Source organism: Bombina bombina, chromosome 4 (genome assembly GCF_027579735.1).
Source record: "Bombina bombina isolate aBomBom1 chromosome 4, aBomBom1.pri, whole genome shotgun sequence".
Classification (NCBI taxonomy): Eukaryota; Metazoa; Chordata; class Amphibia; order Anura; family Bombinatoridae; genus Bombina; species Bombina bombina.
The window spans coordinates 1,151,200,527-1,151,227,186 of record NC_069502.1 but is presented as its reverse complement, the minus strand read 5'-3'; the positions used below and the strand labels follow the sequence as shown (position 1 = coordinate 1,151,227,186).

Here is a 26,660-nt window from a genome sequence, read left to right as displayed (position 1 = left end):
ATGCTAAATGCAACTCAATAGATTTTATATAGTCACAGTCATGTGATCAGGGGGCTGTCAGAAGGTTCTTGGCTACAAGGTAATCACAGGGCTAAAAAGTGTATTAATATAACAGGGTTGGTTATGCAAAACTGGGGAATGGGTAATAAAAGGATTATCTATCTTTTAAAACAATAACAATTCTATTGTAGACTGTCCCTTTAATAATTTTATGTTGTTTTTACAATTGAAATGGAAACATAAAAATATAAAATAAGGGCTTTTCAAAAAATCCTTATACCAGCTAATATAATAACGCTAATATGTATTATTTGTGTATAGTTATATAACATTGCACGCATGAACCTCTATGCAAATACATGCCCATTTATTTACGCAAGGTAATCACTTTTACCACAGTGCTCACCTGGCTATAAAAAACTATATTGGGGCTCTATTTTAAAGAGGGGCTTCAGGACTTAAAACAAGGGATCATGGGCATATCTAAACCTTTTTAAATGTTATAAATACCTAGAGACACCCTGCCTGCAAACCCTTTTTTTGTATTATTATTATTATTTTAAAAAATGTGCTTATATTGCCTTTTAAATGATGGGTCTTGTGGGTTCATAGAAATGAAGGGAGCTATGACTAAGGGGTTTTAAATACTTAACCCCTTCTCATCCAGCTCCCTTAAAGGGACATAATCAGCTCTGAAAGTCCCCCCCCCCCCCAAGGGACGACACATGGCTGTTATCTGCACTTAACACAATGTGCATCATCTGCACTTAAGAGATTAAAGGGGAGGAGATTTACACTATAATGTCCCTTTAAGTAGCCTGGAAGATTTAAAAACATGACAAAGTTTTGATTTTCTTTAATATGTTAACATATTAATCTATACTATGATGTAAGTATGTAGAAATATACTTACCCGGTACAATGTGAAGCCAGCTTTATGCAAATCCTCTCCAATTCTTTTCCTTTTCCTCCGGTTCTTTTGCATTAGGCCAATAATTACAGTACAGCATGGATCATGAGTGGAGCAGTCATGGTCATCATCTGCTTCATTCAACTTAATCCTGAACTGTGGGTTAGTCCAATATGTAGCTAAATGTAAAAGCGCAAAGATCATTACAACATGTATTGGTCAATATCCTAAAGAGAATATTATGTACCGCTAATAAATACCCACTTAAAGCCTTGATTACAAGTGGAGCGCTATTTAATGCACTATCCTGACAAGTGTAAAAAGCCAAACTTAGATTTTACATGTTTTCATCTACTTAATTGCAAAGCGTTCCAATGCCCTTATATATATTTGTCTATGGATGTATACATATGTATTTATGTGTTTATGGGGTCAATTTACTAAAGTGCGTGCGGACATGATACGCTACACATCGATAATTGCCGACAGCATATGCTGTCAGCATTTATCATTCCACCAGCAGTTCTTGTGAACTGCTGGTACAATGCCGCCCCATGCAGATGGCCACTACAGGGGGTGTCAATAAACCCGGTCGTATTTGATTGGGTTGATTTCTGTCCGCCGCATCAGAGCAGGCGGACAGGTTATGGTCAGCGGTCTTTACACGTAGCTTCATAAATTGACCCCTATATGTGTACATATGTCTGTAAATACATAATATACATATACTGTATATACACATACATATATACATTTATATTCATACATATTTAGACACAGGAGTCAAGTCCTACAAAAAAAAGTGTGAGAACTCATCAAGAATTCCACCCGCTCACAATTATTATTGTTTTATATATGCACACACACTGTATTTATATCTATATAATCTATACAGTTGGTAAAAAATAACACGTATTCCTCATACACAGTGCTTAAATGTTCACAGGTATAATAGCCTGTTATTTATACAACACTAAAAGAAAAGAAAAAAGCCTCAATCTAATATTAGGCCTTTAAATAGACAGGGAATACAGCACTCTACATTTATATAAAGCACATATTTATTGTTACACAGTTCCAATCCCAGAACTGAAACAAATCAAGCAAATATTGGTAAAGCTGAACAAATATACTTATATATACAAAGTAATAGCTCTCATACTAATGCAAACTGTGTAGTTTCGCCATGGTTCGTATACTTTTATACCTTCTGTCAAATTCATACAATACAAACAGTTCATTCAAGTACTAAATCATTTGATAATGTTTGCTTTAGCTGGTATAAACTTCAGGAAAGGAAACTTATGACGGGTTTTTCACCCTAAACATTCATGAAAATCCTTTACAGATATAATATATGCAATGTTAAAGTATATTTATTCAGCTGGATGATTCTGATTACACTTGGCTCAGTAAAAAAACCTTTTTGTAGGTACAATGTGCTCTTCTGTGCAACTCACTCTTCTAGTATCCACGTATAAAATATTGTATCACACGTAATACATAACTGAAGTTATCTGGATGTTGCATTGAGCTCACCTCCGTGAAATGAACAAACAAACCAGGTTACTCACTGTTTTACCGGCCTCACTATTGCAAGATGGTAGATTGATGATAATGTTCCACCTCACCGGTCAGCGTAGTCGGAAATAAACCCGTGACTAGATTCTCCTCCACAGCAATCTCCAATGCCGCAATACTTAACAAAAACTCCAACGTGAGAAGTAAAAAGGCCAAAAGACAGAGCTTTTAAATTGTTGCGAAATATTTATTCGGACATCAGCAACACAAATACAGGTGAACACCACTCCACACTCACCTCAGCCACATCCGGACTTTTTACTTCTCACGTTGGAGTTTTTATATATACTAAGTATCAAGTACTCACACATTGCATTCATTCAACATACATACTGAGACACACTATGCATCAGCATTGAAATCTATACCCAGTCACAAAAATCTTATGTGGCCACAATGACTAGGAAATAACAGTGCTGTTACTTTAAGAAAACATCTTTGCAAAGATAATGAAAACCTGCAAATAGTCAATTTCCAAAAAGTAATAATATAGTAGTGTCAAATAGTAACTTTATGTTGATGAAGTCAAGATAGGTCTCCAAGCATTTATGTCAGGAAAAGCATTAGTATGGTGAACAGGCAAGCAGGATAATAAACAACATATAAATGTCCAGCTCCTTATTGCAATGCTTTTTAAGCTGTTTTTGCAGTTTTTCATTATCTTTGCAAATATTTTTTCTTAAAGTAACAGCGCTGTTATTTCCTAGTCATTTTGACAACATAAGATTTTTGTGATTAGGTATAGATTTCAATACTGATGCATAGTGTGTCTCAGTATGTATGTTGAATGATGCAATGTGTGAGTACTTGATACTTTGTATATCTATGTATATTTGTTCAGCTTTACCAATATTTGCTTGATTTGTTTCAGTTCTGGGATTGGAACTGTGTAACAATAAATATGTGCTTTATATAAATATAAAGAGTGCTGTATTCCCTGTCTTTTTAAAGGCCTAATATTAGATTGAGGCTTTTTTTCTTTTCTTATAGTGTTGTATAAAAAATAAATTAAAAAACATTATATAATCTATACACTTTAGTTAATAAAAGCAAATTAAAACCAATGAAAAGTTGAATGGTTGCTTTTGGGCCTGAGATGACTCCTCTGTCACAGAGTCTCACCCACTTAAGATGCAATATTCCTATTTCTGCTGAGGGGAGCTAAATAACCCCAGAGCAAGACGCACAGACATATAAGCAACATGTGTTCCACATATTGTAGAGTGATCACACAACAGAATCACTGACAGGCTTACATTTAGTGTATTGTGGAATGTGTTACTGCCCATTACTAGAGGATCTCACTATCCCTCTAACCAGACTGTGCTCCAGCTCCTCCCATCAGCAGCAGCAGTGTTTACTGAAGCGTTTCTGTTCTCTTTCCGGAGGAAATTTAGTTCCACCTGGAAAAATAGTGCAGGAACTCCGTTCCCATGCGTTCCCGCCCGACTTGACCTCTGTTTAGACATGTGTGTTTGTGTGTATATATATATATATATATATATATATCTGTGTTAATGTGTTAAAGCACTTTGCAATCTTTTTTTTTCTAACACCAGAGACCTCATATGTTTGAGCCCTTATAACTTTTGTAACCAAAATTATTTTTTTTAATATTATTATATTATTAATTTTTTTTATTATCTGGTGTTATTATGAGTGTAACTGTACTTTGTAATGCATTTTTTTACGTGTTTTGTGACACTTTTTTGTTTTGCAAAACAGTTAACCAGAGCTCTGAGATTGCGTTAACCTGACGAACGTTAACTTGAATTGCGCTCAAGCGATTGAGTTTACTTTTAATTTGTAATAGGAGCAAAAAACCCGACAAGCACAAACACCTGCGATATATCCCTTATCACTCCTGTGTAACTCTTAGCTCTCCACTCATAATCTGGCCCTTAAAGGGACATTATACATTCATTTTTTATTTGCATAAATGTTTTGTAGATGATCTATTTATATAGCCCATAGTTATTTATTTATTTTTTTTAAATGTATAGTTTTGCTTATTTTTCAATAACATTGTTCTGATTTTCAGACTCAACCAAGCCCCAAAGTTTTATGAGAATACCGTCAGCTTTTCAACAGAGCTAAACTGAGAGCTTCTAAGTAAGTTTTTAAACAGTTTTATACTGGATTTTTATATCAGTACCTGTGCATCCTATTCTTTATAGTAGTGTCTATTACATGTAGTTATATGAAAATGAGTGTATACTGTCCCTTTAATGTGCATGTTAAAACAACCTATTTTGCCTATTGTGCTTTTTTATGTCCCCCATAAAAGCAGATGTGCAATCATTTAAGGGCTGCTAAAGTCAAAATTAAAATTCCATGATTCAGACAAAACATGCAATTTAAAAAAAACTTTCTAACATACTTCCATTATCAAAATGTTCCCTTTCTTTTTATATGCACACTTTATAAGGCTCCAACTCCTACTGTGTATGTGCAAAAGGGCACAGTATATACGTATATGCATTTTGTGACTGGCTGATAGCTGTCACGATATGGGGGGAGAAATATTGGATTTAAGGGACAGTATACACCAATTGTTATATAACTGCAGGTAATAAACAGTACTATAAAGAATAATATGCACAGATACTGATATAAAAATCCAGTATAAAAAGGTTTAAAAACTTATGGCCAGATTACAAATTTTGCGGTAAGAGGGGTGCGGTACTAACTTTCACGTTATTGTCACCGCTCACTTACCTACAGCGCTGGTATTACAGGTTTTTACAAACCCGGCGTTATTAGGCAATAAGTGAGTTTAGAGCAAAATTGTGCTCCATACCGCACTCCAGTACCAGCGCTGCTTAATTCATCAGTGAGCTGGTTGTACATGCTCGTGCGCGATTTCCCGATAGACATCAATGGGGAGAGCCGGCTGAGAAAAAGTCTAACACCTGCCAAAAAGCAGCGTAAAGCTCAGTAACACAGCCCTATTGATTACTATGGGGAAACACATTTTATGTTTACACCTAACACCCTAACATGAACCCCGAATCTAAACACCCCTAATCTTACACTTATTAACACCTAATCTGTCGCCCCCGACATCGCCGACACCTAAATTATACTTATTAAGCCCTAATCTGCTGCCCCCAACATCGCCGACACCTACATTATATTTATTAACCCCTAATCTGCCGCCCCCAATGTCGCCGCAACCTACCTACACTTATTAACCCCTAATCTGCTGACCCCAATGTCACCGCCACTATAATAAACATATTAACCCCTAATCTGCCGTCCCTAACATCGCTGCCACCTACCTACATTTATTAACCCCTAATCTGCCACCCCCAACGTTGCCGCCAGTATACTAAATTTATTAACCCCTGACCCTAACACCCCCTAACTTAAATTAATTAAAATAAATCTAAATAAAACTTACTATTAATAACTAACGGCTAGATTTAGAGTTCTGCGGCCAAAGGGGTGCGTTAGCTACGCTGGCTTTTTTCCCCCCGCACCTTTTAAATACCGCTGGTATTTAGAGTTCACAGAAGGACTGCGTTAGGCTCCAAAAAAGGAGTGTAGAGCATATTTACCGCCACTGCAACTCTAAATACCAGCGTTGCTTACGGACGCGGCCAGCTTCAAAAACGTGCTTGTGCACGATTCCCCCATAGAAAACAATGGGGCTGTTTGTGCTGAAAAAAAACCTAACACCTGCAAAAAAGCAGCGTTCAGCTCCTAACGCAGCCCCATTGTTTACTATGGGGAAACACTTCCTACGTCTGCACCTAACACTCTAACATGTGCCCCGAGTCTAAACACCCCTAACCTTACACTTATTAACCCCTAATCTGCCGCCCCCGCTATCGCTGACACCTGCATATTTTTTTAACCCCTAATCTGCCGCTCCGTATACCGCCGCAACCTACATTATACCTATGTACCCCTAATCTGCTGCCCCTAACACCGCCAACCCCTATATTATATTTATTAACCCCTAATCTGCCCCCCACAACGTCGCCGCCAGCTACCTACAATAATTAACCCCTAATCTGCCGATCGGATCTCGCCGCTAGTCTAATAAATGGAATAACCCCTAAAGCTAAGTCTAACCCTAACACTAACACCCCCCTAAGTTTAATATAATTTAAATCTAACAAAATAAATTAACTCTAATTATATAAATTATTCCTATTTAAAGCTAAATACTTGCCTGTAAAATAAACCCTAATATAGCTACAATATAAATTATAATTATATTGTAGCTATTTTAGGATTAATATTTATTTTACAGGCAACTTTGTAATTATTTTAACCAGGTACAATAGCTATTAAATAGTTAATAACTATTTAATAGCTAAAATAGTTAAAATAAAAAAATAAATCCTAACCTAAGTTACAAGTTGTCTTCACCTCACCGGGTTCAGCGATCGGTCCAGAAGAGGGTCCGAAGTCTTGATCCAAGCGGCGGCTGAAGAACTCCATCATCGGGCTGAAGTCGGAAGTCCATCATCGGGATGAAGTCTTCTATCAAGCCGCATCTTCAATCTTCTTTCTTCCAGAGCGGAGCCATCTTCTTCCCAGCCGACGCGGATCCAACCTCTTCAAGCGACGCCTACTCGCCGAATGACGGTTCCTTTAAATAACGTCATCCAAGATGGCGTCCCTCGAATTCCGATTGGCTGATAGGATTCTATCAGCCAATCGGAATTAAGGTAGGAATATTCTGATTGGCTGATCGGAACAGCCAATAGAATGCGACCTCAATCTGATTGGCTGATTGGTTCAGCCAATCGGATTGAACTTGAATCTGATTGGCTGATTCCATCAGCCAATCAGAATATTCCTACCTTAAAGGACCAGTCAACACATTAGATTTGCATAATCAACAAATGCAAGATAACAAGACAATGCAATAGCACTTAGTTTGAACATCAAATGAGTAGTAGATTTTTTTATAAAAAATTTCAAAGTTATGTATATTTCCACTCCCCTTGTACCATGTGATAGCAATCAGCCAATCACAAATGCATATACGTATACTCTGTGAATTTTTGCACATACTCAGTAGGATCTGGGGACTCAAAAATTGTAAATATAAAAGACTGTGCACATTTTTTTTAATGGAAGTAAATTGGAAAGTTGTTTAAAATTACATGCTGTATCTGAATCATGAACATTTAATTTAACCTGAGTGTCCCTTTAATTCCGATTAGGGGTTAATAAATATAATATAGGGGTCGGCGGTGTTAGGGGCAGCAGATTAGGGGTACATAGGGATAATGTAGCCTGCGGCGGTGTACAGAGCGGCAGATTAGGGGTTAAAAAAATTTATTAGAGTGGCGGCGGGGTGGGGGGGCCTCGATTTAGGGGTACATAGGTAGTTTATGGGTGTTAGTGTACTTTAGAGCACAGTAGTTAAGAGCTTTATAAACCGGCATTAGCCCAGAAAGCTCTTAACTCCTGTTTTTTTTCTGCGGCTGGAGTTTTGTCGTTAGAGTTCTAACGCTCACTTCAGCCACAACTCTATATACCGGCGTTAGAAAGATCCCATTGAAAAGATAGGATACGCAAATGGCGTAGGGGGATCTGCAGTATGGAAAAGTCGCAGCTGCAAAGTGAGCATTAGACCCTTTCCTGACTGACTCCAAATACCAGAGGGCGGTAAAAACCAGCGTTAGGAGCCTCTAACGCTGGTTTTGACGGCTACCGCCCAACTCTAAATCTAGCCGTTAGTAATTACTATTTAAAACGAAATACTTACCTGTAAAATAAACCCTAAGCTAGCTACAATATAACTAACTAATAGTTACAGTGTAGCTAGCTAAGGTTTTATTTTTATTTTACAGGCAAGTTTGTATTTATTTTAACTAGGTAGAATAGTTACTAAATAGTTATTAACTATTTAATAACTACCTAGCTAAAATAAATACAAATTGACCTGTAAAATAAAACCTAACCTGTCTTACACTAACACCTAACCTTACACTACAATTAAATAAATTCCTAAATTAAATACAATTAACTAAATTCAAAACAATTAGCTAAATTACAAAAAAACAACACACTAAATTACAGAAAATAAAAAACAAATTACAAGATCTTTAAACTAATGACACCTAATCTAATAGCCCTATCAAAATAAAAAACCCCACCCAAAATAAAAAAACCTAGCCTAAACTAAACTACCAATAGCCATTAAAAGGGCTTTTTGCCGGGCATTGTCCCAAAGAAATCAGCTCTTTTACCTGTAAAAGAAAATACAAACAACCCCCAACAGTAAAACCCACCACCTATACAATCAACCCCCAAATAAAACCCTAACTAAAAAAACCTAAGATCCCCATTGCCCTGAAAAGGGCATTTGGATGGGCATTGCCCTTAAAAGGGCATTTAGCTCTATTGCGGCCCAAAGCCCTAACCTAAAAATAAAACCCACCCAATACACCCTTAAAAAATCCTAACACTAACCCCCGAAGATCCACTTACCAGGAGAAGTCTTCATCCAAGCGGCAAGATGTCCTCAACGAAGCCGGCAGAAGTGGTCATCCAGACGGGCAGAAGTCTTCATCCTCAAGACATCTGGCACGGAGCATCCTCTTCAATCGACGTCTTCTTCTGGAATAAAGGTTCCTTTAAATGACGTCATCCAAGATGGCGTCCCTTAGATTCTGATTGGCTGATAGAATTCTATCAGCCAATTGGAATTAAGGTTGAAAAAATCCTATTGGCGGAAGGATGAAGATAGAAGATGCCGTCTGGGTGAAGAAGACGTCGATTGAAGAGAATTGAAGAGGATGCTCCGCACCGGATGTCTTGAAGATGGAGCCGCTCTGCGTCGGAAGGATGAAGATAGAAGATGCCGTCTGGGTGAAGACTTTTGCCCGTCTGGAGGACCACTTCTGCCGGCTTCATGAGGACATCTTGCCGCTTGGATGAAGACTTCTCCCGGTAAGTGGATCGTCAGGGGTTAGTGTTAGGATTTTTTAAGGGTGTATTGGGTGGGTTATATTTCTAGGTTAGGGCTTTGGGCCGCAATAAAGCTAAATGCCCTTTTAAGGGCAATGCCCATCCAAATGCTCTTTTCCGTTAGGGTTTTATTTGGGAGGTTGGTTGTGTGGGTGGTGGTTTTTACTGTTAGGGGGGTTGTTTGTATTTTTTTTTTTACAGGTAAAAGAGCTGATTTCTTTGGGACAATCCCCCGCAAAAGGCCCTTTTAAGGGCTATTGGTAGTTTAGTTTAGGCTAGGGTTTTTTTTTATTTTGGGTGGGCTTTTTTTATTTTGATAGGGCTATTAGATTTGGTGTAATTAGTTTAAAGATCTTGTAATTTGTTTTTTATTTTCTGTAATTTAGTGTTTGTTTGTTTTTGTAATTTAGCTAATTGTTTTGAATTTAGTTAATTGTATTTAATTTAGGGAATTTATTTAATTGTAGGGTTAGGTTAGGTGTTAGTGCAGTGCTTTCCAAACTGTGTGTCGGGACACACTAGTGTGTCGGCAGCAGTGTGTAGGTGTGTCCCTGCTTCAGCACAATTTTTTTTTAATTTTTTTTTTTTTGGTTTCTGACTTTCCGCCTGCCTGCTACGCATATCACATGGTTGACATGTGATTGATACCTAGTGGGTCACAGATCATCTTAACCTATTGGCGCAGCTCAGTGGGAACTGAAACTATTCCCATTAGTGGCACATTGGCTCCTGACTGCACGTGTAGTCTCCTCAATCGGCTCATGACTGCATGTGTAGTCAGTGAGTGGGACAGCATTGTGTTTGCAGCGTGGGCAGTAGTCAATCGGAGTCACCGAGCTCTGAGGGCGGCAGCTTAAATGCTGAGCTGAAGTCAGTGGGGTTTTTTTGGCAACTAGCTCCCAGTAGTGCATTGCTGCTCCTGCTCTTGATATATGGATAGGAAGTGGAAGCTTAAAAATGCTTGATGATGACATGCGAGTGTCTTTATCTAATATTACACTAAATATTCAGAAACTGTGTTCATCCCATCAACCTCATACATCCCATTAAAATAGCAAGTAGCTATTGGTGTTAAACTTTTTTTTAATTCTTGCACATACATACTGTTACTTGTAAATACATTTCATTATTATATAATTTATGTACGTGTCTGTATCTCTTAAAACAAGTTAGTTTAACCTCCTTTTTGCTAGTACAACTGAATTACTGTGTCGCAAAATGATGTAGGTCTAAAAAGTGTGTCACCAACATAACAAGTTTGGAAAGCTCTGTGTTAGTGTAAGACAGATTAGGTTTTATTTTACAAGTCAATTTGTATTTATTTTAGCTAGGTAGTTATTAAATAGTTAATAACTATTTAGTAACTATTCTACCTAGTTAAAATAAATACAAACTGGCCTGTAAAATAAAAATAAACCCTAAGCTAGCTACAATGTAACTATTAGTTATATTGTAGCTAGCTTAGGGTTTATTTTACAGGTAAGTATTTAGTTTAGTTTTAAATAGGAATTACTTAGGTAATGATAGTAAGTTTTATTTAGATTTATTTTAATTATATTTAAGTTATGGGGGGTGTTAGGGTTAGGGTTAGACTTAGATTTAGGGGTTTATAAATTTAATATAGTGGTGGCGATGTTGGGGGCGACAGATTAGGGGTTAATAAATGTAGGTAGGTGGTGGCGATGTTAGGGACAGCAGATTAGGGGTTAATAATATTTCACTAATGTTTGCGAGGCAGGAGTGCGGCGGTTTAGGGGTTAATATGTTTATTCTAGTGGCGGTGATGTCCGGAGCGGCAGATTAGGGGTTAATTGTATTTTAGTGTTTGCAATGCGGGAGGGCCTCGGTTTAGGGGTTAATAGGTAGTTTATGGGTTTTAGTGTACTTTTAAGCACTTTAGTTAAGAGTTTTATGCTACAGCTTTGTAGTGTAAAACTCATAACTACTGACTTTAAAATGCGGTATGAATCTTGACGGTATAGGTTGTACCGCTCACATTTTGGACTCCCAGGACAAGCTCGTAATACCAGCGCTATGGAAGTCCCATAGAAAAAAGACTATACGCAATTTGCGTAAGTTGATTTGCGGCAAGGCCAAAAAAATGTGCGGTGCCCCTAAATCTGCAAGACTCGTAATACCAGCGGTAGTAAAAAAGCAGCGTTATGAGGCTTAACGCTGCTTTTTTACTCATAACGCAAGATTCTTAATCTAGTCGTTACTTAGAAGATCCCAAATTAGCATTTTTGATTAGGTTGACTGGAACACCCAGTGAAAGCAGACACTCCCCCCTCCCCCTTCCTTTGCATATGAAAAGACCCTTTGCACAAACAGGAGCAAGCTGGAGTAGGTATACATCAGTATTCTCCTAAATCTTTGGGGCTTGGTCAGGAGTCTGAAAGTCAGTGCAGTGTTATTTAAAAATAAGAAAAATTATACATTTAAAAAAAAAAACCTGTATGGGCTATATAAATGAATAATCTGCAAAACATTTATGCAAAAGAAAAAAATTTAGTGTATAATGTCCCTTTAAATTTACATTTGTCAGAATATATTCTAATGCTCATTTCAAATTCAAAGTAAGTACTGTAGCATGTTTGTTCTCTCTCTCGTTTGTTCTTTCTCTTTCATTCACTCTTTCTCTCTCCTCTCTCTCTTCTCATTTCTCATTTTCTCCTGTACAGTGAATTTATTCTATTCTGGTATACCTTACTGCTGGATCTCATATTGGGCTCTCCTTCAGTCTGTGTTTAGAGCTGCTTGTGCAATGATAAATGCCAACAGCGTATGCTGCCAGGATTTATCGATGTGCGGCGGACATGAATGCTACAGCAGATCATGTCCATTCATAAATCGGCCCCCAAGAGTGTTTGCCACACCATTTCTTTATAAGTGTGATTAAATCAGGGCTTATGTTAATGTGCTTCATAATTTACTATTTTGATGTAAATAACAGACTAGAAAACTATTAATCCTAATTATAAATTAGATAAAAATCTATGGATAAAACTACATTTTGTAATATATTTTGCCAAATATCTTCTTTTTTTTACTTATTGTCAGACAGAATTGTAATACAGATGAATGACAAAGGGAGGTCAGTTCTCTTAAAGTAAATTATGACTGTACAAAATTGGCCTCCGTTAACAGCCTCGCAATGTCATTGAATTTCTGCCACGATTATCTGCCAGCTTTTCAAGGTCAGTTGTACTTACAAATAAACAGCTTCTGTAAAGGTTAATATGTTTCATGTTCTATTCAATATTTATTTTTTGGTGCAGGATATTAAGAAAGTTACCAGAAGTGCTCCAATCCCTTTGACAGAAACTTTTTTGACAGTGCCAAAATCAAAATGCTTATAAAACTATTGTAAAGGTTATGTTTTTATGTGTAAATATTTTGGAGTGTGAACTAAAAGATTTCCTAGATTTCAACATTTGTGTTGCTCCCAGTTTGTAAAAGTTTTAATCAACAAGCGCAGTTTAAACATATGTTACTTGTTATTGCAAAGTAGTTGGCGTATCGAATAAGATTGCTGTCTAAAAGGCAAGAGTGTGTGAGTCTTTATCATTGTACATAAATAGTGAGTACGTGAAACATATGTAATTTGGGGGAAGTTTATATGAAAAAGATAAAGTCAGAGACAAGTAAATTACACGGATTGCGGAGGTGAGGTTAAAATGTTATAAAGATCAAAAACATAATTTCTTCAAGGTAAAAATAAACTATATTAAAGTGATGGTAAATTCTAGCGTATCAAAAACGCTGGGCTCTACCATCACAAAAAATAAAGTTGACCTTCATTCATCGGTTTAAACGCCACCTTATTGAAAAAACTCAGCTGTGCCATGGCCAGAGGCGCTTAGGTTAGCAGTGAAGCTGTGGTGAAATAAAGATGCCTATCCATCAGTAGTTTTTTTAAAATGATGAATTAAAGGACCAGTAAATACAGGAGATTTGCATAATCAACAAATGGATGATAAAAAGACAATGCAATAGCAGTTAGTCCGACCTTCAAATGAGTAGTAGATTTTTTTCAGACAAATTTATGTCAATTTCTACTCCCCCTGTATCATGTGACAGCCATCAGTCAAGCACAAATGCACATGCGTATATTCTGTGAATTCTTGCACATGCTCAGAAAGATCTGGTGACTCAAAAAGTGTAAAAATAAAAAAAAGACGGTGCACATTTTGTTAATGGAAGTAAATTGCTCTATCTGAATCATGAAAGTTTCATTTTGACTTGAGTGTCCCTTTAAAGTGATCTGGAATCTGGAATGTAAGCGCTATTTTAGATGGAGTTTTATTCATCATGTGCAATGAAGATGCGCTATAACTTAGTTATTAATATAGATATAAAATTAAAATACCCCACGTTACACCACCCACTTCAAAAGTCAATTTTCCTGTCAGCTAAATGATTGAATTACTCTCCAATCAATGCTCTAGCTACAACAAAAGTGCCAGATGGGGAGAGCGCTGATTGGACAACAATTCAATCTGTTAGCTCACAGAAAACTTTACTTTTGAAGTGGGCGGAGGAGCATGCAGTATTTGAATTTCATATCTATATTAAAAAGCATGTTATACTGCATCTTCATTACAGCTAATGAATTAAACTTCATCTAAAATAGCGCTTACATTCCAGATCTGATTTTAAAAAGGGGAGACTTTACCATCACTTTAAGGTCGCCTTTATTTTTAGTGATGGTAAATCCCAGCGGTTTTGAAACGCTAGAATTTACCATCACTTTAAAAATGCTATAAATATGTGCTTGCCAAGACTAAATGTTGATATATAGATGATAGATAGATAGATAGACAGATAGATAGATAGATAGATAGATAGATAGATAGATAGATAGATAGATAGATAGATAGATAGATAGATAGAATTTTAACCGTGTAGAACTATCCTGATTATCTCTATGTATTGAGGGTATTGTATCAAAAATATTGATGGTCCATTCATGGATAGAAATAGTACTGTTATGGTTCTGCTAGTTGAGTTGCAGCTCCAAACATCATGCTGAAGAAATATTTGAGCTGACCTAGATGATAAAGTGTATATATATATTTTATAAAGAGAAATTAAAGGGACATTATACACTAGATAGGAGAATACTGATGTATACCTACTCCAACTTGCTCCTGTTTGTGTAAAGAGTATTTTTATATGCAGAGGAAGGGTGGGGGGAGTCTGCTTTTTTTACTATTTCCCACTTGCAGTGGGTGTTCCAGCTAACCTTTTTAACAGAGCTAAACTGGGAGCTTCTAAGTACAGTTTAAAACGGTTTTATACTGAATTTTTAGATCAGAATCTGTGCATATTTTTATTTATTGTAGTGTCTATTACATGCAGTTAAATGAAAATTGGTGTATACTGTCCCTTTAAAAACTCAAAATTACAAACCACATAATTCAGTCCGTTATTTATTTATTTTTGGTGCACTTTTTTTAACAGATATTCCTATGCTGATAAAATGACTTGTGTACAAACATGCACTTCATTCTAGTTTCAAAATCAATTAAATTTTTTGTCTCTTTTAACGGATTAGGGAGATTCTGTGAACTGATTAAGATTTTTACAAATTAAGAACACAGCTCATAATATTCATTTTCATAATTTTATATCACATGGAAGACGAGAACAAAAAAAAATAGGTTTATGAATTACTATATTATTAAATAGATACTTATGCCGAGACTAACAAAATAAAATATAAAAGCAGAAGCATATAATAATATTGGACTAAATGATATACCATGAAGCATAGACAACAAGAAAATAAATATCCTAAAGAAATTATAGAGAAAGTGCATAAATAAAACATATCTCAGCAATAATTGTATTAAAGGACCAGTAAACACAGCAGATTTGCATAATCAACAAATTCAAGATAACAAGACAATGCAATAGCATTTACTCTGAATTTCAAATGAGTAGTAGATTCTTTTTTAACACATTTCAAAGTTATGTATATTTCCACTCCCCCTGTACCATGTGATAGCAATCAGCCAATCACAAATGCATATACGTATAGTCTGAGTTCTTGCACATGCTCAGTAGGAGCTGGTGACTAAAAAAAATTGTAAATATAAAAGACTGTGCACATTTTTTTTAATGGAAGTAAATTGCAAAGTTGTTTAAAATTACATGCTGTATCTGAATCATGAAAATTTAATAAAACCTGAGTGTCCCTTTAATATTAGCCAGCTGAACACAGCTGTCTTTTAGTGCTAGATATAAGCCCTGTGTTGCATTTATAAGAAAGGAAGGTGCTTTTTCTAGAGTCACTGGATTATTTCAGCCTCACCTGGGAAGAAGTGACAGCCTCCTGCCGTAGACCCTCGTGTCCAGCTCCCATGAAATATGGTCGCTTCCCATTTATGTTCCTTGGTGCTGGTTAAGCTGTCGACACTTAGATGACAAACTTCTATCCGTGAGTACTCTTTTAAAAAGTCTGAAAAAGGCATCCTGAAAATAAGAGAAAAACATATAGAAACAAGAATTCCAGCAGTAGCGGACCTACTCGACAGAGGGCCCTGGTGCATTATTTATTGGGCCCCCAAAGGTAACTCAATAGTAAGTAATATTAATTATATAAATGCTGCTCTGTATAACAATTGTGAGGATAGATAGATAAACCTGAAACCTGCACTAATAAAAGGCTCCCCTGCATTAGGATATTATACATTCTTCACACACCTATATATAGACTGGATGCTGTGGCCCCACCCCCACCGCACCTGCTGCACCAATGGTAGTTGGTAGTTCTGCCCCTGAATTCCAGCCTTCTTAGCGAGACAGGTGCGTAAAAGATAATCCAGTATTTGGTTCTAAAAACTTTTCTCTTCTCGAAAAAAAATGCTTCCCAGTAATTCATTGAAAATTATGTCTGTTGGAATGTGAAGACTTGGCATAACCTTTGTTTACGTCTTTTATTATCCCTGCACTTGGTGCTGACAGCTCCACTTTCAAAGGTGACTCCAGACCACCAAATTTCAGGATGCAATAAAGTTAAAGAACCGCTAGATACAGTAGAACTGAATAATTGACAAATACACAATAAAAAGACAATGCAACAGAACTTACTCTTACTGCTCACTAAACCTGTCACTGGGCAGGTGTTCACATGTTCCACGCAATTAAATGTTTAAATCACTGCTTCATTTCAGTTACTATCAATAGGGTCTGTTTGGTGTGTTTTTACAGACAAGAGGTTAAATCACTGCTTCATTTCAGTTACTATCAATAGGGTCTGTTTGGTGTGTTTTTACAGACAAGAGGTTAAATCACTGCTTCATTTCAGTTACTATCAATAGGGTCTGTTTGGTGTGTTTTTACAGACAAGAGGTTAAATCACTGCTTCATTTCAGTTACTATCAATAGGGTCTGTTTGGTGTGTTTTTACAGACAAGAGGTTAAATCACTTTGGACCGGATGTTCAGTGTTGTCACAATAGCACTATGTGTATCTGTGACACAATCAAATTGGAAAAAGAATGTTCACTGTTTGAAGGCAATCTTGCCAAGAGGCATTTTACTATGCTTCACTTTGGAAATTCTGGTTCTCTGCCACTGTGAGAATGTTAAAGGCAGTATCACCATCTGCAAAGAATACCGAAGGAATAAAGCAAATTAAGGCCTAGATTTGGAGTTTGGCGTTAGCCGTGAAAACCAGCGTTAGAGGCTCCTAACGCTGGTTTTAGGCTACCTCCGGTATTTGGAGTCACTCAAAATAGGGTCTAACTCTCACTTTTCAGCCGCGACTTTTCCATACCGCAGATCCCCTTACGTAAATTGCGTATCCTATCTTTTCAATGGGATCTTCCTAACTCCGGTATTTAGAGTCGTGTCTGAAGTGAGCGTTAGACATCTAACGACAAAACTCTAGCCGCAGGAAAAAAGTCAGTAGTTAAGAGCTTTCTGGGCTAACGCCGGTTCATAAAGCTCTTAACTACTGTACTCTAAAGTACACTAACACCCATAAACTACCTATGTACCCCTAAACCGAGGTCCCCCCACATCGCCGCAACTCGATTAATTTTTTTAACCCCTAATCTGCCGACCGCCAACTACGTTATCCTTATGTACCCCTAATCTGCTGCCCCTAACACCGCCGACCCCTATATTATATTTATTAACCCCTAATCTGCCCCCCACAACGTCGCCGCCAGCTACCTACACTTATTAACCCCTAGTCTGCCGACCGCAAAGCGCCGCCACCTACGTTATCCTTATGTACCCCTAATCTGCTGCCCCTAACACCGCCGACCCCTATATTATATTTATTAACCCCTAATCTGCCCCCTCAACGTCGCCTCCACCTGCCTACACTTATTAACCCCTAATCTGCCGAGCGGACCGCACCGCTACTATAATAAAGTTATTAACCCCTAATCCGCCTCACTAACCCTATAATAAATAGTATTAACCCCTAATCTGCCCTTCCTAACATCGCCGACACCTAACTTCAATTATTAACCCCTAATCTGCCGACCGGAGCTCACCGCTATTCTAATAAATGTATTAACCCCTAAAGCTAAGTCTAACCCTAACACTAACACCCCCCTAAATTAAATATAATTTTAATCTAACGAAATTAATTAACTCTTATTAAATAAAGTATTCCTATTTAAAGCTAAATACTTACCTGTAAAATAAATCCTAAAATAGCTACAATATAAATTATAATTACATTGTAGCTATTTTAGGATTAATATTTATTTTACAGGCAACTTTGTAATTATTTTAACCAGGTACAATAGCTATTAAATAGTTAAGAACTATTTAATAGTTACCTAGTTAAAATAATTACAAAATTACCTGTAAAATAAATCCTAACCTAAGTTACAATTAAACCTAACACTATACTATCATTAAATTAATTAAATAAAATACCTACAATTACCTACAATTAAACCTAACACTACACTATCAATAAATAAATTAAATACAATTCCTACAAATAACTACAATGAAATAAACTAACTTAAGTACAAAAAATAAAAAAGAACTAAGTTACAAAAAATAAAAAAATATTTACAAACATAACAAAAATATTACAACAATTTTAAACTAATTACACCTACTCTAAACCCCCTAATAAAATAACAAAGACCCCTAAAATTACAAAATGCCCTACCCTATTCTAAATTACTACATTTCAAAGCTTTTTTACCTTACCAGCCCTGAACAGGGCCCTTTGCGGGGCATGCCCCAAGAAATTCAGCTCTTTTGCCTGTAAAAAAAAACATACAATACCCCCCCCAACATTACAACCCACCACCCACATACCCCTAATCTAACCCAAACCCCCCTTAAATAAACCTAACACTAAGCCCCTGAAGATCTTCCTACCTTGTCTTCACCCTACCAGGTTCACCGATCCGTCCTGAAGAGCTCCTCCGATGTCCTGATCCAAGCCCAAGTGGGGGGCTGAAGAGGTCCATGATCCGGCTGAAGTCTTCATCCAAGCGGGAGCTGAAGAGGTCCATGATCCGGATGAAGTCTTCATCCAAGCGGGAGCTGAAGAGGTCCATGATCCGGATGAAGTCTTCTATCAACGGCATCTTCAATCTTCTTTCTTCCGGATCCATCTTGCAGACCTCCGACGCGGAACATCCTCTTCTCCCGACGCCTACTAGCCGAATGACGGTTCCTTTAAGGGACGTCATCCAAGATGGCGTCCCTCGAATTCCGATTGGCTGATAGGATTCTATCAGCCAATCGGAATTAAGGTAGGAATATTCTGATTGGCTGATGGAATCAGCCAATCAGAATCAAGATCAATCCGATTGGCTGATCCAATCAGCCAATCAGATTGAGCTTGCATTCTATTGGCTGTTCCGATCAGCCAATAGAATGCAAGCTCAATCTGATTGGCTGATTTATTATAGGGTTAGTGAGGCGGATTAGGGGTTAATAACTTTATTATAGTAGCGCTCAGGTCCGCTCGGCAGATTAGGGGTTAATAAGTGTAGGCAGGTGGAGGCGATGTTGTGGGGGGCAGATTAGGGGTTAATTAATATAATATAGGGGTCGGCGGTGTTAGGGGCAGCAGATTAGGGGTACATAGGGATAATGTAAGTAGCGTCGGTTTACGGAGCGGCAGATTAGGGGTTAAAAATAATATGCAGGGGTCAGCGATAGCGGGGGAGGCAGATTAGGGGTTAATAAGTGTAAGGTTAGGGGTGTTTAGACTCGGGGTACATGTTAGAGTGTTAGGTGCAGACGTAGGAAGTGTTCCCCCATAGCAAACAATGGGGCTGTGTTAGGAGCTGAACGCGGCTTTTTTGAAGGTGTTAGGTTTTTTTTCAGCTCAAACAGCCCCGTTGTTTCCTATGGGGGAATCGTGCACGAGCACGTTTTTGAGGCTGGCCGCGTCCGTAAGCAACTCTGGTATCGAGAGTTGAAGCTGCGTTAAAAATGCTCTACGCTCCTTTTTTGGAGCCTAACGCAGCCATTCTGTGAACTCTCAATACCTGAGTTATTTTTATGGTGCGGCCAGAAAAAAGCCCGCGTAGCTAACGCACCCCCTTGGCCGCAAAAACTCCAAATCTAGGCCTAAGTAAATTGTAAATTTAATTTGTTTAAGATTGTATTCTCTATCTGAATCATGAAAGAACAAATGTTGGGTTTCATATACCTTTTAGTAATTGTGGGAAATAAAATAGAGCCTGATTCAGGGACAACTTTATCAGCAATAATGTAATTGGTTAGCATAAGGAAATGTATTATCAACTTTGTTTGCAATAATGTTACAATCTTATGAGAGGTATTATTTTTACTTATACCATACTGATCCTATACGTACTTAAACCATTTAAAATTATATTTCTTTCCTATGGCATGGGGAGTCCACAATTTCATTCCAATTACTAGTGTAATACTCAACTCCTGGCCACCCCAGCAGAGCTGTCAAGTGTCACTTCTCTTACTCATAATCCTCAGTCATTCTCTTTGCCTCTATCAAGGGAGCATGTGCGAAGATGGTGTCTGAAAATATTTAATCCTTTAATGAGTACTTTTCACCGCAAGCAAGGATTGGGGCTATGATGCTGTGTCCATGTCAATCTCTTTAGTAAAAGTAATGGTGGCTTTTAGCAGTTAGAAGGCGGCGAGGTGGTCCTTGCTTGATTTCTAACATCAATGCTACCACTTTTATAGAAAACCAGGTCCCCGACAGAGGTGGTGGTGTCTGTCACACCTAAGAAGCTGCTCCTGCCTGACAGACAAATCCACAGGTAAGTGCTACCCTCCTTCTTGGTTAGAAGGCCCTGGCATTAGTGAGGTTAATTCCTCTGTGGACAGTAGTTGGGACTCATATCTCTTACATGGAGATATTTTAAAGGCATAGCAGGGCACTAGATCTGCTTGAGGATAATGAGTTAAGGGGTTTATATTTTCCCCCTTTTTATTTGCTGAGATGGCGATGTGAGCGGTCAATTTTTTATTGAGACAACTGTAAGATAGGTGCTTTGGGACTAATGTTTCAAAACAGACATTTTATTTCTTCATGGGGCCAGCAGTGCAGCATAACTCGTGCGCTTTCCTCATGATATTTAGATTTCCCTAATAAGGACCATATTTTTATGTTTCCATGAGGACTTTTAAGTGAAGGGGCAGCTTTCCCTTTTTAGGTGCTTTGGGACTAACGTCTGATAATGCACATTTTATTTTTTTCATGGGGCTGGCAGCGCATCGTAAATCATGCTCGCTTTCTTCATGACGCTTTTTTTTTTAAATTTATTCCCTGATGTGGTTACATGACTGCTCTCCGCTCTTCTGTTTTGGCACTTGATCTTAACCTATCCGAGAGCGGAGTCCTTCTGTGTTATTGTCGGAGTGGTCAGATGCCACTACGGGTGGAAAGTTCGAAGTCTGACTGTTGGCAGAAGGAGGAAATTCTTTGAGGAGACTCTCTACCTTTACAGTGGGAATCACTCTGGTTTTTGATGGGGTAAGCTCTCAGCAGAGGCTGTGCTATATTTTTATGTAATTTGCTCACCTTGGATAGGCGGCAGTCTGTATATAGATATACTGTATATATTAAATAAATTATTTAAAGGCACAGTTCAACTGCTCTGTATTTAATTTAATTGCTGTTGGGATCCAATTTAGCATAATGGACTCTGTTGCAAGTCTAACCATATATTTTGCCTAATGTTTGTACTGCTTGGAAGCTCAAATCATTCCTCCTGTACATTTTTGTTACACATGCTTAATAAGATGCTATTGTCTAGGGAACAGGATTCTCCCTCTGAGCTATCTATCAGGATAATGTTGTCCGTACCATGCCTCAGCTTTCTCCTCAAAAGTCCCAAGCCTTAGCAGTTATCTCATGCAGTGCCCTGCGGTTCCTCTCAACAAGTTCCTGGGGGGTGTATTTACCAGGAGATATTTTTTTCTGCAGCCTTATAAGCCTTACCTATTTCTGGTAAGAGAAAGGGAAAATCTAAAAATATTTGTAATTCCATGAGTTCTGACTCCGCTAAATTTGAGTTAGTATCTCTCAATTATCTGAAGAAGATCATTCCTCAGTGGCTTCTGAGGACAAGTTCTCTGACTCTGAGACTGTGGTGACTAGAACTGCAGACCCAGAAGAGGTTATTTTTAGATTTAAGCTGGAGCACCTCTGATTACTTTTGTAGGAGGTCCTTGCTACTTTGGAAGATTCTACTGCTGCTGAGACTCCTAAGAAATCTAATAAGCTTATCAGAATGTTTGATGTTATTCCTTCATTTGTTGGTTTTTTTCCAGTTCCAGACCGGATGACAGAAATTATTGTTCAGGAAAGAGAAGAGCCGGTAATTCCTTTTTCCCTGTCCCCTGTTTTTAAGAAAATGTTTCCGGGTTGTGGACTCTCTGCATGACTCGGGTGCACTGTGCCTAAGGTAGAGGGAACTATCTCTACTCTGGCCAAGAGAACCACTATACCTATTGAGGATAGTGTGTTCTTCAAGGATTCCATAGATAAGAGTCCAGAGGCTTATTTAAAGAAAATGTACATTCATCTGGAATTACAATGGTAGCCTGTTAGCAAGTATTGCTACGGTTGCGGGTGCAGCATCCTATTGGTGCGATGCCTTGTCTGACCTAATTTCAGAAGAGACTACAATAGAGGAGATCCAGGTTATGGATCAAGGCTCTAAAGCTGGCTAATGCATTTATCGGTGATGCCAGCATGCAAGTGGTTAGCCTGGGAGCCAAGATCTCTAGCCTTGCAGTTCTAGTTTAGAAAGCTCTCTGGTTAAATTCTTGGTCTGCAGATGTATCTTCCAAGTCCAAGGACGTTATTTGGTCCTGGTTTGGTGGGAGATATTTTCCGAAATTCCTAGTCCTTCCTTCTTCAGGACAAGAAGAATAGACCCAAGGGATATAAGTCTTAATTTTCCTCTTCCAAACCGGAGCAATTCAGGAGTTCATGGAGGTCCAGTCAGCCTTGGAATAAAGGAAAACATGCTAAAAGCCCTCAGCTTATTCTAAATCAGCATGAAGGGGCCGCCCCCGATTCAGTGGTGGATCAAGTAGTGGGCAGACTTTACTTTTTTCGACAGGCTTGGATCCACGATGTCCCAGATCGTTGGGCCGTGGAAATAGTATTCCAGGGTTACAGAATAGGATTCAAGTCTTACCCCCTCAGGGGCAGATTATTGTGTCAAAGCTATCCTCAATCCAGGTGAAGAGAGAGGCCTTATTAAACTGCATAAAGGACCTATCTTCCCTAGGGGTGATTGCTACAGTTCCAGTAGAGGAACAGGGTCATGGACGCTACTCAAATCTTTTTGTAGTTCCCAAAAAAGGAGGGAACTTTTCGTCCAATTTTAGACCTAAAGTGTCTCAACAAATTCCTCAAGGTTCCGACCTTTAAAATGGAAACTGTTCATTCCATTCTTTCCTTGGTTCAGGAGGGTCGGTTCATGACTACCATAAACCTGAAGGACTTGTATCTTCATGTCCCCATTCACAGGGAACATCACCAATTCCTGAGTTTTGCCTTTCTGGACATAAATTTCCACGTTTTTTTTTTTTGCCCTTCCCTTTTGCTTTGCTACGGCTCCTCGACTCGTTATAAAGGTCTTAGGGGTCCTTTTGGCGGTGTTCAGATCTCAGGGTATATCAGTGGCACCTTATCTGGACTACATTTTGTTCAGGCTCCATCTTTTCAGTTAGCAGGATCTCATACAGAGATGTTGTTGTCTATTCTCGTTTCCACGGGTGGAAAGTGAAACGATTATAGATTTCCTGTACATGAAGATTTTTCTGACGGAGGTCTGAAAATCCAAACTTCTGGCTTCTTGCTTTCTTTTCAGTCCTCTTCCCGTCCATCTGTGTCTCAGTGTATGGAGGGAATGGTCTGATGGTTGCTTCCATGGACTTCTTTCTGTTTGCTCGGCTCAATCTGAGACCGATAGATTTATGTATGTTCAGAAGATGGAACGGAGACCACTCAGAACTATCGCAGAGGATAGCTCTGGATCCCCCTAATAGAGATTTTCTATCTTGGTGGATTTCACAGGACCATCTGCCTCAGGGTACATGCTTCCTGAGACCATCTTGGGTGATTGTGACCCCAGACGCCAGCCTTTTAGGGATGACTAGGGATGGGCAGGTGAAGAAATTTAGTTTCGTATGAAATCTTTATAACGAATATTCAAGGAAATTCATTTCCCAGAATATTCTTTCCCTGCAGTATTCAGTTTTCATTTATTTTAAATGAAAATAAAATTGCATTTTCGTTAAACATTTACCTTTGTTTTTGTTAAAACAAGTGTAAATATTTTGAAACTACAGGTGAAAAGTTCAACTGTAGCTACAATACTTACCTTAAAGGGACACTCAACATGCAATTTTAAGCAACTTTCTAATTGACTCCTATTATGAAATGTTCTTCATTCTCTTAGTATCTTTATTTGAAAAGCAAGAATGTAAGTTTAGAAGCCGGCCCATTTTTGGTGAACAACCTGGGTTGTTCTTGCTGATTGGTGGATAAATTCACCCACCAATAAACAAGTGCTGTCTAGTGTGCTGAACCAAAATTAGCTGGCTCCTTAGCTTACATTCCTGCTTTTTAAAATAAAGATACCAAGAGAACGATTAAACATTGGTAATAAGAGTAAATTAGAAAGTTGCTTAAAATTGAATGCTCTATCTGAATCATGAAAGAAACAATTTGGGTTCAGTGTCCATTTAAAGGCATAGGAAAGTCACAATTAAACTTGCATGATTCAGAAAGAGCTTGTAATTTTAAGATACTTTTAAATTACTTTTAAATTAAATTCTATTTTAAAATGCACTCTGTTCTCTTGGTATCCCTTGTTGAAAAAGAATATGCACATATCCTACACTAGTGGGAGCTAGCTGCTGATTGGTGCCTGCACACATTTGTCTCTTGTGATTAGCTGACTAGATGTGTTCAGTTAGCTGCCAGTAGTGCAATGCTGTTCCTTCAGCAAAGGATAACAAGAGAATGAAGCAAATTTGATAATAGAAGTACAATGAAAAGTTGTTTTAAATTGTATGTTCTATCCAAATTATGAAAGAAAAGTTCTAGAGAGCGGTCTAACTCAATCCTCTTCTTGCCAGAGCCCTGGCTGCACTAACCGGAGGTTTATGAGTTCAGCTCCCATGACCTGTAATAAAATGAATGCAGGTCCTGGGTGCCGAGTGCACTAAGCCTTTTGTTAGCATATAGAAAAAAAGGAGCAGACGCACCATAAAGTCCTTATGCAGAGGTTCTCTTTATTGTCACAAACTGGGAGCCAGGAAAGCAGAACAACGTTTCGGGCTACAAACCCTTATTCATGTTCATAACTTGTACATCACACTTAATCACCTTAAATACCTACAAACAGGTAAAACCACACCTTTTTAATTTAACCATTTACAAGGCAAAAAGAAGGCCTGTCATAATGACCTCTAGTGGTTTATACCTGAAAAAACATGTGATTCACCACATTTATTAAAAAACATTTTTTTTAAAAAATACAAAGTTAAAATGCATTTAACAGATGTCATAGCAAGATATTATATACACAGAATTCAAAGAGCCAGGGAAACAAGGATTATCACATAACTCTTAGTATTATTACACCTCTTAAAGGAACACACTCAAATCCAATTCTCTATTCATTCCATTGGGAGCCAATGTGTTTAATTTATTAATCCAGAAAGCCTCACGTTTTTGTAACAATAATTCTCTATTGCCACCATGCCTAGGGCTTTGTGTAACAATAATTCTCTATTGCACAACTGCGCTTTCAAATTATAGATTTTGTACAAAGCCCTAGGCGTGGTGGCAATAGAGAATTATTGTTACAAAAACGTGAGGCTTTCTGGATTAATAAATTAAACACATTGACTCCCAATGGAATGAATAGAGAATTGGATTTGAGTGTGTTCCTTTAAGAGGTGTAATAATACTAAGAGTTATGTGATAATCCTTGTTTCCCTGGCTCTTTGAATTCTGTGTATATAATATCTTGCTATGACATCTGTTAAATGCATTTTAACTTTGTATTTTTTTTAAAAAATGTTTTTTAATAAATGTGGTGAATCACATGTTTTTTCAGGTATAAACCACTAGAGGTCATTATGACAGGCCTTCTTTTTGCCTTGTAAATGGTTAAATTAAAAAGGTGTGGTTTTACCTGTTTGTAGGTATTTAAGGTGATTAAGTGTGATGTACAAGTTATGAACATGAATAAGGGTTTGTAGCCCGAAACGTTGTTCTGCTTTCCTGGCTCCCAGTTTGTGACAATAAAGAGAACCTCTGCATAAGGACTTTATGGTGCGTCTGCTCCTTTTTTTCTATATTACTTTGAGGAATTTTGCAGTAATCCTACTGCAGTATGCACCCTATTAAGGATTGAAGTGCTGGATTTTTGAATTGCTTCTACTTATTTCCTTTTGTTAGCATAGCCAGGGACCTGGTAATTTAGTGCTCCACTTGTAATCTAGCCCTATATAAAAAAAGAGTAACTTCCCTTTATATCTCTTATTTTGTTATTAGCTGGTAGATAGGAGTCTACACAACATCTGTACAATTTATTTAAAGTTCTATCTTGTAATTGCATTCTTGTTCTACAGTCTTTCAATAGATTACCATACCAGCAGAGTCTGATTGTTATTAGAAGAGATTCGTGCTTTGTTTGCTGTAGTGGCCAAACTCCATTCTCCACTTTCCTAATTTAGAGGAATCTGGATTTGAGCCAGGACAAGAGAGTTTT

The 26,660-nt window shown here is 37.8% G+C and overlaps 1 protein-coding gene across 1 annotated transcript in view; it reads right to left on the bottom strand.

The window, feature by feature from the left end:
- The window catches only part of LOC128658087 (calpain-8-like), a 260,090-nt gene that overhangs the window by 134,621 nt on the left and 98,809 nt on the right, over positions 1–26,660 (bottom strand). The window contains exons 9-10 of the mRNA XM_053712540.1: positions 15,744–15,904; positions 914–1,089 (exon numbers count right to left, since the gene is read on the bottom strand). Coding sequence (XP_053568515.1) covers positions 914–1,089; positions 15,744–15,904 — 337 coding nt within the window. The remainder of the gene's footprint in view (positions 1–913; positions 1,090–15,743; positions 15,905–26,660) is intronic.